The 17,460-nt window shown below is 42.9% G+C and overlaps 1 protein-coding gene across 5 annotated transcripts; it reads right to left on the bottom strand.

Annotated features, from left to right (window-relative positions):
• Positions 1-298: 298 nt before the first annotated feature.
• On the bottom strand, positions 299-11,145 carry LOC134194207 (uncharacterized). 5 transcript variants are annotated; one of them, XM_062663135.1, is made up of 4 exons: positions 11,066-11,145; positions 8,674-9,136; positions 1,007-1,033; positions 764-921 (listed from the first exon to the last, which is right to left on the bottom strand). In XM_062663135.1, the coding sequence occupies exons 2-4, from the start codon at positions 9,121-9,123 to the stop codon at positions 892-894; spliced, it is 507 nt and encodes a 168-aa protein (XP_062519119.1). In that variant the 5' UTR covers positions 9,124-9,136; positions 11,066-11,145; the 3' UTR covers positions 764-891. The 5 variants fall into 5 exon arrangements, 3 of the variants coding, with proteins under 3 accessions (XP_062519117.1, XP_062519119.1, XP_062519118.1); XM_062663133.1 differs by lacking the exons at positions 764-921; positions 1,007-1,033 and adding an exon at positions 299-524; XR_009972165.1 differs by lacking the exons at positions 8,674-9,136; positions 11,066-11,145 and adding an exon at positions 1,093-1,214.
• Positions 11,146-17,460: the final 6,315 nt, after the last annotated feature.

Below are 17,460 nucleotides of genomic sequence, written 5' to 3' on the forward strand. Positions count from 1 at the left end.
TGTGATCGTCAAAAAGACTGAGGAGACAAGAATTAGAGCAAAGCCCGGGCGCTGCAGAAAGCATCAAGCAACTAGAAAAGAAACACGTTGTGTGCGTACTTATAAAGGTTGCTGAACCACTACGGTACCTATTCTTTGTAACGTTTAGTGGTTGTAGTACTAGAGGTCATTGACACGATCTTCTACGAATAGATACAACAGCTGTTGCAGATCAATTCTAGCCTTACCTTTATCTTTTGTTATCTTTCCGTGTAGGATCATTTAGATATATTTACCGCAGCATGCGGGTTTGCTTGAAATGAACGCAGGTATTCAAGTCTAAGTTAAGTTACAACTTCGGCTTTACAGCCATCAATAGTACGTGTAAGTTCAAATTAGGTATAGCTAGGTATCTCTGAGCTGTAGCTGCTATGACATAGAAACATGCTGCAAATAAATAACAATGTCCAAGTTGTTGCAATTACGTTAGTGAACAATTCTTTTGTAGAATCAGACCGCAACTCAGTTACTGGAACAACAACATTCTAAAACGCAAAATGATAGAGGTCAAATACATAATAAGCACACCGCCGACGAATAGATACGAGTCATACGACAGCTGTTTCAGATCAATTCTAATCCTATCCTTAATCCTTTGTTATCGTTCCGTGTAGCATCTCTCGCTACCATTTACTAGCATCTAATTACACGCTCAGGGAATACGCAGAGAGGTACACGTACAAGTAGAAGCAAGTGGGTTTTCTTGTAACTATGTAACGGACATTTTAGTTTAATTAAGTTACAACTTCGGCTTCAATTGCTATCAATATTAGGTGTAAGTTCAAGCTAGGTAGCTGGGTAGCTCTCAACAGTTAGTGCTGCAAATATATGACAATGTCGAGGTTGTTGCAATTACGTCAAGGGACTCACAGCAATTCTTTCCTAGAAACAGAGCCCAACTCAGTTACTGTAACAACAACATACTAAATACGCAGTAAGATAGAGGTCAAGTACATAATGAGCACACCTGGAATTCTCTGCACTTCTGCGGTGACTAAAAACAAACAAACAGCTCTTCAAGAGGGGATTTCCCCAACTACCAAAAGTGTTCACTCTAACTGCGTCCTTGAGATATTATCAATACTTGCCAGAAACGTCGTAGAGACACGCTATACGAGTCATTTTAGAGGTTGTAACCTTGAGTGTTTGTGTTTGTTTGCATTGATGAGAGTTCCACCCAACAATTAGTCTAGCAAGCAATGTTCTCTGAGAGTAGCAAACAAACTACAAACTACAATTTATATTTCTAATATAGCTGACTAATCTATCTATAAACTAAATAATATTGGATAATTTTTAATTGTTGGAAAAGACCTGCCCTGGCTTCTAACACCAACAACCATTCTTCTAACACACACACACACACACACACACACACACACACACACACACACACACACACACACACACACACACACACACACACACACACACACACACACACACACACACACACACACACACACACACACACACACACACACACACACACACACACACACAATAATTTTGTTGAATTTTGAAATTCTGAGAAAATGACGTCACATTATTCAGAAACTTTGTGATACGGTTGTATGCATTGCGAAAAGCATTTGATGTAAATTTTGATTTGTCAATTTTTATCAGCAGAAGTGGCTGCATGTAATCAAAACGTCAGAAATCGATCGTTTGGTCGAATTTTGAAATTTGGAGAAGATGACGTCAGAATAATCAAATACCTTGTGATATTATTCTATGCATTGTGGAAAGCATTCCATGTAAGTTTTATTTCGTCAAGTTGAATTGTAGCGATTTGGCGAGACATTACTAGTATGCAGAAAATGGCGTCTGTCGTGCTTGACCACGTGTACTTTGCGCTGCTGATTCTCGTCAACGGTAGCCTGGAAAAACATTGAAAAAGTGCAGAAATGTTTGAATTATTGTGGAAAAGTGGGAAGAAGCGGATAAAAACGGTCGGTGTACTAGAAGAAAAGTTCCAGCGATATTCCTACTATGCAGAAAGCTTGTGCCACGTGGTCACGTGCACTCACCACGTACTACAGTTCTGCGCGGCCTACACAAAATGACAGTCGTTCGCAAATATGATGAAACCAAACGTTGCACAAGAAGCTAATGTCTAGACGTTCATTTTTATCAGCAGAAGTGACTGAATGTCATCAAAACGTCAGAAATCGATCGTTTGGTCGAATTTTGAAATTTGGAGAAGATGACGTCAGAATAATCAGAAACTTTGTGATATGATTCTATGCATTGCTGTAAGCATTCGATGTAAATCTTGATTTGTCAAGTTGAATTGTAGCGATTTGGCGAGACATTACTAGTATGCAGAAAATGGCGTCTGTCGTGCTTGACCACGTGTACTTTGCGCTGCTGATTCTCGTCAACGGTAGCCTGGACAAACACTGAACGAGTGCAGAAACGTTTGACTTATTGTGTAAAAGTGGGAAGCAGCGGATAGAAACGGTCGGTGCACTAGAAGAAAAGTTCTAACGATATTCCTACTATGCAGATAGCTAGTGTCACGTGGTCACGTGCAGTGACTGTGTTGTGATTGCTGGACAGGTGGAAGCAACTTCGTGTTCGTTTATAGGTTGAATAGAGCTGCTTTTAGCGCAGTCTGACCGGATTTAGCACGTATTCCTAGTTACCAGAAAGATTCCTGTTTTGCAGAAATTACCAGAAAAAAGATGAACAGGGCCTACTCATGATTAGTTTGGCGTTAGTGCACTAAAGCCACTCTCGTTCACACCGGTCCTAGTCATGATTAGTGTAACACCATTATAACGCCATTTTAGCGCCGTAGAGTAGTATTTCAACCGCATTAGTGGCGTTAGTGGTTGAACGTAACTTTGGCACGTGAGGTAGTATGCAAGAAGAGCATGCGGCCAATGTTTCTGATGTAGCGTTGTATGTTTAAAAGTACAAACGCAGCAATACATGGCGACGTAAACAGAAGCCCAGACAGATGGATACTACGTATACGTGCCTGTACATGTGACAACTGCCTGCCGTCCATGAAGGAGCTGCCAGAGAAAGCAAACTAATGTTTCCCTCTTCGAAACCTAAAGCAATCGATTCGTCAAGACAATTCACGAGAATTCTTGCCAGATATGACGGATGAAAACTGTCGAGGCTAATTGTACACACGTGCCCCCGTGACTTACTAATCAGAGTGTGTGAACGCGCTTGTGTTGTGTTAAATTCATTCGGTGTTACATAAAGTATCCGTGTTAACTACATTCAGACGCTAAATTCAGTCGGACGTTATTAAGACTCTGTTAAGTTTAGTCTGGCGTTGAAAGAACAATGTATAATAGTGTCCTTAATCACTTGGTTATGTCTAGACTTTTCTTAACACGCGTACCATTCGTCTCGACTGTTTTAACAAAGTACACTGTTAAATTCAGTCAGATAGCGCGCGTTAGATGTTAAGCAAAATGGCCGCTTCTTCGGCACAGACATCCGCTCTCATTGCTTCGTAGGGTAAGATGCATGACCTGTTTTAGCTTTGCGAGTTCTATTCGTGAACAAGCTATAGCTAGCTGATCTAGTCAACTACATAATCTACTTCACTAGATATCTACATTAGCGTAGTACGCTCTTGCTTTGTGTTTGTGTTTGTGTTGGTTACTGCGACAAGATCAGGGAAGCTCCAGACGATATTTCAGATTCCTTGAATAGTGTGTACATTGCAGGGGCGAATTCAGGATTTTCGAAGGGGGGTTCAGTAGCGTCACAAGGTTAGGATCAGCCACGCCTCCAGATATAAATTAGCTATTTAATCACCTATACCATAGAACGGAAGTATACGTTAATGAATCTACAGTACTGAAGAATTTGAATTGATCTTGCAAACCTATACATGTCTTTCGCTAAACGTGCAAATGTTACCGCTTTTTCTTTTCTTTCCGAAAAAAGCTTCTATAGACATATATGGTTTCATGAAATTGTGAATGTTGTGACAATCAAAGGTGGAAGTATATTTTCATGAGATAGAAAATAACTACTTTAAAACGTTATCATTGCAAAGGAAGTAAATGAAACATGTTGTTGGAGAACAACTGAGATTGAAAACAAGTTCCCATAAATTAATGTAGAAAGAGTAGGAGTACGGTACGATTCACTTACTCGTACTGTCCAACGATGATGGACCTACGTCGAAACTTCATAATCTGTACTGCACCTCCGTGTGAAGTTACTTAAAACTAAAACGTGAGCTGCGAGTCACGTCAGGAAGTAACAAGCACTGCTGGTACGCGGTCATCTCCGCGTGATAACGTCACAAAATTTTAGGGGCCACAGACACCCCGGAACCCCTCTAGATCCGCCACTGCATTGAAGAAAACAGTCTGAGCGTATGGCACGCGTGTTTAAAAAGTTTACAACTAATCAAGTGATCCAAGAAATTATTCTGTATTGTTCTTTTAACAGCAGACTGAACTTAACAGAGTCTTTTCAACACCAGACTGAATTTATCAGGAAACTTTATTGAACACCAGCTATGAAGAACTCGCTTGGTGTTAAAAAGACTCCATTTAACACGTTAGAAAGAGTGTTTTTAACAAAATACGTGTTAAAAAGAGTCTTTGTAACAGTCACTGAATTCTTCATAGCATGCGATGAGGAATTCCGACTGAATTCCTCATAACACTTGCGCTAATGTTGGCCTAATCATAGTTAGCTTAATCATAGTTCTAGTCCAGATGTCGGTGTGAACACGCACTAGATATCTCAACCACGCAGCCATGTAACTCTCATAGTACCGGTGACAAATCAATTTAATTTAAGCGTGTCTTTACAAATAGAAGTGCATCTCCTCCATAACAATTGTGTTAGATGATGCCCTAAAAGGGTATGATACAAACATCAGTTTGTAATGGGTGGCGTGTCAACTTTAACAACAGGCATTTCTTAATAATGGAAGCTCAGAACTTACAATAGAGTATTTACAGCATATAAAGAAGAGCTGGATCCTAAGGCATTCACTCCGAGCATTGGCCACTGATTCATAGGTCAACATGCACTTCCTGTACATGTAAGCAAATGATAGCCATCACTATCCAATGTCCAGACGAGACAGAAACCGTTCCATTCAGTGGACACAAACCGTGGCCAATCATCCGTCACGATGATTTTTGGCAGTCCAAACCTAGCAAATATTTCCATTAACTTTCCAATGATTGATGCTGATGTGGTAGATGTCAGTGGAATCACCGCTGGATACCTAGACCCAGAGTTCACAACAGATAAACATATTGTACTTTCAATCTTCACCAGACCAACTGCTATCTTATTTTATTCTCCTTCAATATCTGACGGTTGCAGAACTTGGCATGACTAGTATGTTTCCGCCAAAATAGACTGCCGTGAACATTACTGCGTCTTTACTAAGCCCTGGCCACCAAACTCTCGTTCTTAGAGTGTCCAGAAAAGCATCAGTACCTGGGTGGCTGTCATGAGCTACTCGCAGTACTGCCGGGCGAGCTGACTCTGGTATCCTATGCATATCGGTTGCCAAGGAGTAAAATCCTGTAGTAACAGTGAGTTGGTCACGGACTCGGTAAACGGTTCTACCATAAACTCCCAATCTCTCCATGTCCCTTCTACAACTCGCTAGATTACACGACTGATAAGCTGGTATGCTGTGGATGCTTGCTGAATGCCTTTGCATTTATAGGTGCTTCCTCCATTACCATCCCCACATACTCCCTCATAGACCGAGTCTCTTCTGGCGTCTGTGTCTTCTCAGAAAGGGGAGTACGAGATAAATCATTCGTACACACCAAGTGGCAGCCAGGAATGTGTGTGATTGAGAATGGGAAGAGCATCAAGGCTACTAGCCAGCGTTGAAAACCAGGTAGAACCTCCCCGAATGGTTTACGGACAATACTGATGATACGATTACGGTCATTAAATACTTCAAACGGTCGTCCTAACAGATACTGTTTAAACTGTGTAATAGCAAACACCACCTACAGCATTTTGCGTTCCATTTAAAAATAAGGCATTTCTGTGTCTGTCAAAGAGCGGCTGGCACAGGTAACTGGTGTCCATTTGCTGTGCTCATCTTTTAGCCATAGGATGGCTCCCAGTTCCTTTGGAGAAGCATCACTGCTAATGGAGGTGGGAGTACAACGAGATGTGTTGAAGAATTAATGCTGACTTTAGTAAAGGTTGGGCAATCATCAACTGGCGCTTTTGAACGCTTCTTGCAGTTGCTCAGTAACCGTAAAAGGAACTTGCTTAGCCAACTAACGAAGTGTCTCTGCTGTCTGGGAGAGTGGAGGAATAAATTTGCTCAAGAAAGTCGCCATTCCTAGCAACCGTCGTTCGTCTGTCACAGACTCATGACATGGCATTTCCTGTATGGCTTTCAATGTATCTTAGCTTGCCGTACCTAGCACCTGGACAAGTTCAGTTCAAAACTGGTGATTGCTAGACGCTGTAAGACCTGCTTAAGTCTTGCGTCCTGTTCCTCTTTGTTCTTCCCGAAAACAAGTACGTCATCAATGTAAAGTGAAATACCCTCTAATCCCATCAGAATAAAGCTGACCACGCGTTGGAAGATTTCTGGGGCACATGCAATGCCGAATGGAAGTCTCTTAAACCAAAACAGGCCACAATGTGATGAGAACGTGCTCAAGTCTGGGGATTATAATGAGAATAGTAGCTGACGAAACTCAGCATCAAGTACCAAGAAGACAGTGGATCCACTCAACAAGGACGTAATTTTATCTAACGTAGGCATCATATATATATATATATATGTCGTTCACGAATGATGGACTTGTTCAGCTGTCGATAGTCAAAGCACAAACGCACACTTCCATTAGATTTGCGCACTGGTATCAATCGGGACACCCACTGTGTCACTTTGAAAACTGGTTTGATGAAATCCCTATCCTGTAGCTGTTTCAGCTCCTTTCAAATGTCCTTCTGGATACTGAAAGCATAAAGTTTACAATGCTCTGCTATTAGTCTGGCATAACCTAATCTCACTATTGTCCGTCTTAACAACGTTGATATCTGCCGTAGACAGTAGCTGTAATTGGACACTCACATCTTTGCCAAACAGTACCTTGATTCCCACTGGCACCATAAGGCATGTGCAGTTGCAAGATTTGTCTCCTGCTGATATTGTAACGTCAGCTACACCCAATGTTTCAATCTGCTACCCCATATGCCCTAAGAGTGTTGGAGCTGGGTCTTGTGCGAGAAACTACATCCTCACCGAGAAGGGTTCGTGTTGCTCCTGTGTCCAATAAGCATCGACATTTCTTGTCATTGACGATGAGTGTCACTGTAAAGACATTAGAATCTACAGTAGGTTGAGCAGTATAGACGGCGTCCTAGACTACATTTGACTCATCTCCCTTGACAAAACTAAGGTTTGTTCCTCTACGGAATGAGCTACTGACTGCTTCTGTTTCTGCAAACAGACTGCTGCAGAAATGTCCTGTTTTGTGACAATATGATGCACTGTGCATCTGCAGCTGGGCAATGCTGTTTGCCTCGATTGCTCGCCCACGGTAACTGCATGTGCAAGTTTTTCAATTGCTGGATTGAGAGACTTTGTTCACCGCACTGAGCATCGTTGCCAAGGGTTCACAACGACTGCTGTCATATAATAACTGTCTGCTATAGAAGCCTCTATCGCCACTGCCTTAGCAATAGCTTCACGTAAAGTAAGGTTAGGAACTATCAACAACTCCTTAAAAATTTCTTCTGCCCGCAATCCAACAATTGACTAATCCCTCACCTGCTATCGACAACATGTATCTACTGTAACAAACTCTAACTCACAAACCTCTATCTTAGATCGTCGACGGCCTACAAAGGCGGTGATGGACTCGTGTTCCACTTATTGTCGAAGCTGTAAAAACCTGTACCCTTCAGATGTCGTGTTGACAGTCAGGCGAAAGTGAGCAAGCACTGCATCTGTCAAGCCTTATAATAACCCATCCTCTTGATTGTGGTGGTGGCGGAACGACCAACCATTTTTCGTAATTCGTCTCAGGTCTAACCTACTTAGATTCATGAACAGCCTCTTCTTGTCCTCCTGGTCAGTCACTTCACAGATAGCATTTACGTCTTCCAGCCAGAGTTCAAATTCGGCAGCCATGTTCCCGCCATAGTTGGGAACAAATTCCTTGGGATGTTTTTCCACACGTTTTGCTGCCATTGTCATATCCTGCCAACTACCCCAATGTAGTGGTCACGTCAGACGGTTGTAAGCTTTATTGGAGTCACACGCTTTGCTTTCTCTCTATTGCGCATGCCCATCCTAAAGCCCCGTATCATCATTTATGCTACCACAATGTCCAGCTTTGCCTGTAGTTCAGCCCAACCTTCCAACTTGATTGTGTATAGTATGCAATCAAGTTTGCAGGAGCCCAGCGCTAAACGATGAAGTATTCCTCTAGCAAGATCACTGTCACTTCAAAAAAATTTAGTGTTTCAACTGTTATCCTATAAAACATATTGGTGCTTACATTTAAATATAGGCTAGGTACCGTTAGAGTGAATAAATTACTAGATTTGTCTACACAGATTACGTTATTTATTACATAAACAACTCTTACAAATTCACTGTAATTAAGAACTTAATTGTACTTTGATTTTGCACTTACTAACCTCAGACTGTGGTTGAATGAAGTCAACGATCAGCTCTACAATCTCCCCAAAAATGCAATTTAGCAAATCCCTTAAAGATATCTTTCCAGAGTTGAACTGTAGATATTGCGCTATCAAAATCCCTGCTGCACTGCACAACCTGCCAGCCATGCGCATTCCGGTTTGACCGAATAGACGATGACGAATACCATCAAAGTAGCTACCAACATCGTTTCTCAACGTTGTCGCTCGTCTGGGCAACTCATCCGCAGCCAGTGCGCGAATTTCTTCCTCTACTGCCTGTGTTGATTGCTGTAATTGATGAGCGACTGTTTGTCCTGCTTCATCGACTTCCCCCACGCCAAGTTCACTTCTTTCCTGATGAAGTGCATCCGCAATCTCTTGATCTCCTCTAGAAGTGCTTTCTTGAGCTGCACTCTCCAATATGACAGACTCAACTACTACGTTCATGACAAACGTATGCCTAAACGAAAGACAAGATTTTCAACAAAACTAGCCTTGACAAAGGCAAGCAAAACTCTGTTACAATAAATATGTGATAATTGCAGTTAATCTTCTACATATCTCTAGTAGTAAACATAGATGGAAGTTCTTAATCGACAATCTAAACGACAATTTTAGACGGTCTGAACCAAACAACGGTGAACCCGCACCAAGAAAATATGCCTGTCAACAAAAGGTAACATTTTTGCACAATTCATAATGAGTTCTATGAGTATGATGCATGACGGTCCCACAAAAAGCAACGATTACTACTGACATACAAAAATCAAAAATTACTTTGAATTTTATATGATAATTCTATAGGTGTACATACCGTAATAAATAATTTCAGATTTAAAAAGCAAGATTTGTATAAGAAAATTGCACGGTAATGTGCTTCCGGTATCGTATCCGGTTTAGAGGACCAGATTCGGGGAGTGTACATATGATGTAACAGAACGGGTTTCGCGCTACCACCCGTAAAATAGGTAACGCACAAGACTCGAACGTGTGCTATGGTTAGAATGCATGTTTAGACGATGTGTGGCAGCTGCGTGCTATAGCACGGTGAAAGAAGGTGTGAGATTCTTTCGGATTCCGAAGACCTTGACAAAGACGAAAGTGGACGGAACAATTCAGACAAACGAGTCATTGCTGAGAAGCCCCCAGTGATTCTTCCGTGTTGTGTAGTCGTTATTTCGAAGCACACTGCTTTAAAGATGAGCCAGAACTGTACGAGCAATTTAGTTTAGGCTACCGGGCGCCGAAATTGAGACGAATACCGCGCATACTGATTAAGCAAGAGCGAGTTGGAAAAACCAAAAAAAAAAAGATTGACATACAAAAACGTGAAAGACAGTAGATTGCATTTAGACTTTACAGAAGTGTTCATGTAGTGACGAATTATATTCATATAAGTATGAGCCACTGAATAATTTCTATATAGTGGTACAGAATCTTCTAACTGACAGCCAGTTTACACCATCTTGCTAATTGATGGTAAGGAGTATATCTGTATAGCTCCTGTGCAGTACAGAAGTCCGTTGTTGAAGTCAGCGTGCATTGCTAATAGAATTGTTTCTCATGAATTGGAGGACGATCAGTTTATGCAATGTCATAGTCCTGCTGTATGCAGTCTGCAGAACCCACGCATCTAGATAAAAAAACACCCACAATGATGACCAGAGGTCAGCAACCACAACTATATAGTTGTACACCTAAACAAAATTTCCCTACATGACTTGCAATATCAGTCTAAACTGCTTAATACCACTGTCACGTGTCAACAAGCGACTATTCTTGGGTTACTCAAATTATCATAACGTTTGGGAAAAAGGGGAGGTACTTACATTGACTGAAGCGAATTGACTGAATGCCGGTGCCGCTCACATATATATATTCTACTGACTGGTACATTAGAAGTTGTTGTACAGTGGTGTTAAAGTTAGTGGTGCGAGTTATACGCCTATATTTTTTGTCTATTGCGTGTCTTCCGCTGTGCGTGTGTACGAACTCTATCCTTCCTTCAAACGACCCGTAACAACCACGATAAATGGAGAAGAACTACAGTGCTAAACTCTCCGCGGGTGTACATGCACACCACATGCTACGACACGTCTACAGTGTAGGTAAGGCAGCTGAGTATCAGGAGGCACAAACACTTATGAATTTGACACCATTGAAAATCCCCTTACGTGGTGTTTACACCTACCATATTTATACAGCTATCACCGTCTAACCGCAATCATTTAGGCCCACCGTGGTAATGAGGTGACCCCAGAGCCGCCAGAGCCAAAACAAAACATTAATGTGGAAAAGCATCCACGTGCAAATGAAAATTAAGCGTCTCTGTTCGCTCTGACTTTGGATACCTTAACAAAAATGAATAGAGACGCATTAGCGTACTTACTGGTCAATCGCTTCGTCTCACAAACAGACACGCTGTCATGAACAATGCACGTTCCCTTCGCAAATTCCTGTAGAGCGCCAAATTTCTGTTGAAAACACCAGTAGCAAATTTCGCAACAACATCGCGGCCGCTCAGCCACGCACACCAAAAATTCAAGTTGTCAGACTACAGAACCACTAGTCTCGCGTAGCCAGACCCCTTTCCGCCGCGTCCTTCCCGGCGAAATGGGGTCTGGTGAACGGCCTTCGATGTCGCTGTGTGTCGCGTAGCCAGAAATAGGCTATCTAAAGACCGGGTTTTGTTTCTTAAACGCTTCACTAAAGACCAGACTGGTTTGCACGCAGTGCAATCCTATCTCATTAGCTTCTCTTGTTTCGTAGAGAACAACTCGAAGACTACAGCTAGAGTCGTTGCTGTTTGTGAAATGTGCATGTCTACAGCAGCGATTAAACGCGGCCGCAAAAACGTTGACGTCGACAGGCTTCGATTTCATGCAGCCATGATCGACGTCGTACGATCTAGCGTTGTGCGCTCGTGTCACAACGGAGACTGAATGCGAACGTACTCGGTGCTGTTTGCTGTTTTTTGACGTTTAAAGCGACCGCAGACAGTCCAGAGTGAGCGATATCTGGAGCGGCTTGGAGCTGTATGACGTCATCGAAACAAGATGAGTCGTCTTTCTGTGTTTGGGTAATCATTTCATGTGTGGTTGTGCTTTGCTTTGGTGAACACATACAGTAGCAACCAGGAAGAGACCACGTTGTGATTGGAGTAATATGAACAGAAGCAGCTTGGGTTGCAGACTTCACTTCTGACACTGCATGTCAATCTGTGGAACACGCAAGTCTCTACTACTTACCTTTATACATCATATGATATCTGTCTGGCCATGAGTAAACTTTACGTAACGATCAACACTGCATGCGTATACTGCATGATCATCATGTATTAATTCTTAGATAAACATATATGGTAGTCCATACATAGTATAGTCTAAAGTTTTTTTACTAATACATAATCTTTTGTACTAAATACGGCAACTGTTGGTCACCGTATCTTCTGCTCAGATCAAAGTTGGAATCCCACTTTACATTTCCATCAGATTGTATTGCTGTACAAGAATTTCGTCTAGTTGATACGTATTCGAGTGCCTCCACAGTTGAGATGAAAGAAAAATTTTGATGTCATTTAGTAAAGTAGACAGCACATTGAGAGTTCTGATAGCTACAACAGCATTTGGGATGGGTGTTGACATTCCCAACATTAGGTGGATTGTTCATTGGAGTCCTCCAATACTCATTGAAGATTATGTCCAAGAGACTGGGCGAGCTGGAAGAGATGGCTTGACAGCAACTGTACTGCTTGTATATGGACATCTGCACAAGACAGTTTCATCCTCTATGAAGAAGTATGGACAAAATTTTACAACTTGTCGTAGGAAGTGCTTATTTGCTGATTTTTATTTGCTGGTAGTGAAGACAGTGCAGGAAAAGGATGTGGTTGTTGTGATGTTTGTGTACTTAGTTGTGACTGTGGTAACTGTGGTACCTTTGACCTTCCAGTGAAATAAATAACTGCATGTTGTAATAACTGTCTAAAATTCTAGATCATGTAGCGCTGCATGCATGATCATAAATCTAGAGCTCTTCCAAACAACACATCGAATCTATATCACCTTGGGACGTCCAGCATTTCTGTCAACGTGGTCTCTTCCTGGTTGCTAATGTATGTGTTCACCAAAGCAATGGACAAAACGCATGAAATGATTACCCAAACACAGAAAGACGACTCATCTTGTTTCGATGACGTCATACAACTCCAAGCCGCTCCAGATATCGCTCACTCTGGACTGTCTGCGGTCGCTTTAGACGTAAAAAAAAAAGCAAACAGCAAACAGCACCGAGTACGTTCGCATTCAGTCTCCGTTGTGACACGAGCGCACAACGCTAGATCGTACGACGTCGATCATGGCTGCATGAAATCGAAGCCTGTCGACGTCAACGTTTCCGCGACCGCGTTTAATCGCTGCTGTAGACATGCACATTTCACGAACAGCAACGACTCTAGCTGTAGTCTTCGAGTTGTTCTCTACGAAACAAGAGAAGCTAATGAGATAGGATTGCACTGCGTGCATACCAGTCTGGTCTTTAGTGAAGCGTTTAAGAAACAAAATCCGGTCTTTAGATAGCCCATTTCTGGCTAAATGGCACACAGCGACATCAAAGGCCGTTCACCAGACCCATTTCGCCGGGGAGGACGCGGCGGAAAGGGGTCTGGCTACGCGAGACTACAGAACCACTACGCAGGAACATTGTGGAACAAGCAAACTGTTACAAGTTAAGTACAGCTACACATACCGCACATGGCGCCAGAATCAGCACCTTCCCTATCTAGACGCCAGGTTGTTGTTGAGAAAACATACACGTGCAAATATAAACTAGAGGCGTTGTTCCTATATAAGTGCTAAACCCGTAAAGCAAAGGATACACACCATGTACAGGATGGACGAAAGAAGATGATGGCTAACTTTTTGTAGCACAGCCGCCAAACAAAGAAAGGTGGAGCCTTATGATGATATCACGTTCGTCTATTGATCGGTAATGACACCACTTCTCATCTATTGGTCAGAATAGCTTCATTAGCATCTGCGCTAATCGAGTATAAATACGGTTCGTTTTGCTCGTCTTCGGGTGCTAGCAGCGACGGCGTCTCACTGGCTACAGGCTCAAAGTATACAGCTCCACCTATTCTACGGCTTCTCTTTCGTCGTCTTCCGAGCCATTCTCAACATCAAGAGTATCTACTCCATACGATACCTAAGGTTCTTAGAATCTACGCACACAGACTGTTTTTCAAACCGTCATTCAACCGGAGGCTGATGTAACCGTAAACAATGGCGTTTTGCCCGCTAACGATCCTACCTTGTGAAAAGTATGATCGCGCAAAGGATGTCAGTAGCCCTTTAAACAGTAATTAAAAATCAGAAATTGATGCCCTTGTATCGTATGTTGTCAACTCGATATGATTTACCACTTGACATCTTCAAATACCTAAATGCTTATAGTTCTCAATACTTGTCGCTTTTCATGCAAAATGTTCAAATGTGTTGAGACGCCTAATGAAAAAGAGGGACCTATGGAGGCATTCCTCAGAAGTCGCATCCCGTTCGGGTCTGCAATCGAATCTTAAAAAAATTACGACCGGGTTGAGTGCTTTCGTTTGTGACACCGCGGGTACACTACACTAGGTGTCTACTTAGCCTCGACACTAACCCTCAATTTGCTTTCGGCGGTCCTTCCGCGCAAGGATAGCAGCGGGACTGTATCCCGTGATGTTCCCTCCAAAAGCAAAGAGATGTCTAGGAACTCATTATGTCACAATTAACTAATTATGTAATTAGTAAGACCCACCCTTTGTCGGTTCGTTTCATATTCCTGATGGGACTTTAAATGAGATCATGTGTGTTTTTGTTTACAGCAGAGACTTCACATAGCCGTCACGCGTACACGGCAGGTGGTAAACCAGCTAAGCTACACAAAGCACAATGCAGTCGGTAGCTATGCATGCAAGCACTCACGATGTTGCTCACTGTCTAGAGAAACGACACCCAAAATTCTGCTACGTATGTCCTGCGCAAAATTCCACGCGTATGTGCATGCGATAGTGTACTGCATGCATACCGCGAAAATTTGAATGGCTACATTCTCAAGTCTTAAGGCGATTCTGCAGTAAGTTTTTGGACACGGTGAGTTCAGAAGTAGTTAGTTAGAAGAGTCTTCAGCCATCCTTCATGGTCAAGACGTGCTAGCACGGACGAATACCAGTGCTGGCAAATCTTTGCTCCCAGCTTCCAACCCGAGCCATGACAAACAACTGCATGCTACCTCGTCATTAGCCCGCTCAATGCACTGATGAATGATCAGGTTGTTGATTCTGCGTGTGCTCGTACGCTTGTAGACACAACTACGATGTAGACCATAACCAACTATGATGTGACCGGAGACCAATTCCTGCTGATGTGTTCCACTGCATCGCTGGCGCACTCCTGCTTGCATATAGTTGGTCGTCTGTCATCGCGATCGGTTGAATCCAATTATAAATAGTGAGCGTTGCCTTCACGTACGCTACGCGTGTAGTCGGAACATCTAACACTCCTCACTCGTCTTTGTTCTCGCTCACCTTACGTCGCTGTATCAACGCTTTCCACAAGTAAAGAACCCACACTTACTCATCGGTCATCAGTCCCGTGATATCGAAAATGAGGCGGAGGTGGCGTTTTCAAAGTGCAGTGTGGACGCTCGCTATCACGATCCGATCGCGATCCATTCTGGTCTAGTGTGGACAGGGCTTTAATTGCCTAAATGCTCAATAAAAGCTTTGCATATCAAAGGAATAATCAGGAAGTAACTCAAATGTGATTTACAGTCAACCAATCATCATTTGCAAAATAGATCAGGTCACAAACTAGTTTGTCACGTGACATAATGAGTTACAGCTATCGTCGCGCGGAAGGACCACCGAAAGCAAAGGGAGGCTTAGTGTCAAGGCTAGTGCATGTCAGTAGTCTACTAATCCCGTCCACCTAACCCCGGTGTTAGTCTCATTCAGCCAGGCCCCTTTCCGCTGCGTCATATTTCCAGCTAAAATGGGTCTAGTGAACAGCCTTTGATGTCGCTGTGTTGCCGCATATCTAAATATCGGATTGGTTTCTTAAACGATTCACTAAAGACCCGATTGGTATGCAAGCAGTGCAATCCTTTCTGTAGAGTAACTTGACAACTACAGCTAGAGTCGTTGCTGTTTGTAAAATCTGCATGCCTACAGCAGCAATTAAACGCAGTCGCGAGAATGTTGCCGTCGACAGGCTTCGATCTCATGCAGTCCGTCATGATCAACGTCGTACGTTGTGTACTATTGTCACAACGGAGACTGAATGCGAACGTACTGGATGGGATGCGAACGTACTGGATGGCTGCGAGCGCACTCGATGTAATGTAAAGCAATGCACAAAACACACGAGATGATACCCAAGCACAGAAAGACTACACACAGCTTGTTTCGATGACGCAAGCTCCAAGCCCTTCCAGACACAACGCTAGTAGTGTTCTGGCGTCAAAATAATACCACCTGCCCCTAACCATATGTTTGCATCCTCTTCGGGTCTTCCCACCCCTTCGGGGCTGCTCAGCCAATCGAGTCTGCGAAAATATGGCGAGTGTCAGGTGGTAACATTTGTGACGCCAGATACACTACTAGAGCACGTATAACCAATTCGGTTTCTCCCACCTCGGGTACCCGGTCCGTATGTTATAGTTGCGCCCTAATAAACAAATGACATCTCTAGTATATAGCCACAGAATTGTGCGCCACGACAGCTATGACTGAATTCGATGCGATAACTATGGAGGATTCTGGTCACCCGCTACCTCTCGTTCGATGTATTAACAGGGTGGTCGATTACGTGGCTAAACGTACAATGAGTCGATGTTGTATGCCTGCGAGCATCCTAGGGTATGAGCTGTTATTATATCATGCATGGGTATATACCCAAATTAGAAACCAGGCTTCAAGTTTTCACTATCAAGGATATGGAGTTGCGTCAGAAGAACATTGTCGGTCCACCAAGCCCTCCGAGTCCTGGTGATGTTGCTATACGGCACTGCTGGTTGTTGATCTACGGTAAAAACATCGATCTCGGTAACACGATCACCCAGCGAGTGGCCAGAGAAGTCGAATGCAGGTTGTTGCCGTCTCGTGAGGTTAGATGCCCCTTGTATTGGTCTGTTCAAGCGAGCAGACCTCACCACCGACGAGAGTATACGAATAGAGGCCGAGAACATTCATAGCATCGACAGATTTATCGAGACTATGAAGAAACTCTTCGAGATCTACAAAGATGTAATAGCCAATATAGCTCCTGCTCCGCTTCAATGTCATACTTCCAGAAAACAATTGATCAAGTGTTTCAACGAATTCTGGAAACTCTGAAGTCGGGAAGGTGACCCGGAGGTCTTCAAAATCTGGACCGAGAAGATACGTCCCGACCTTATTAAAATGGTGGTGAAAGATCTGTTCGAGCACTGTCGCATACGTCTACAAAAGAGACTCAGCGATATCTATTGCACTAGAAGCTGAAAACGCAACAGAGAAGCGCATGCAAACGTCATTATTAGGTCATAACCTTTTGCACATATATAGCTTGTGTTGAACGTCCTATTAGACAAGAAATGTAATCTGCATGTAGAATATATACAATGGCGATACCTTTACGTTATATCGGGTCGACTCCTGCCGAATTTCCTGTCCATACGCAGAAAGCCTAAGAGTCTACTGGTTGGGTGTTCGAATACATCCAATGGGAAAGATTTCATTGCAGACCAGTATACCCTTTCTCC

The sequence above is a fragment of the Corticium candelabrum genome, chromosome 18 (assembly GCF_963422355.1).
Source record: "Corticium candelabrum chromosome 18, ooCorCand1.1, whole genome shotgun sequence".
In the NCBI taxonomy this organism is placed as follows: Eukaryota; Metazoa; Porifera; class Homoscleromorpha; order Homosclerophorida; family Plakinidae; genus Corticium; species Corticium candelabrum.

What these genes read in the sequence shown, in the direction of transcription:
- LOC134194207 (XM_062663133.1), bottom strand. Translation starts at nt 9,123, where the DNA reads ATGAACGTAGTAGTTGAGTCTGTCATATTGGAGAGTGCAGCTCAAGAA. An exon ending in TCATTCAACCACAGTCTGAG is followed by an intron (nt 525 to 8,673) that starts GTTAGTAAGTGC and finishes TTTGCGTTTTAG; the next exon opens with AATGTTGTTGTTCCAGTAAC.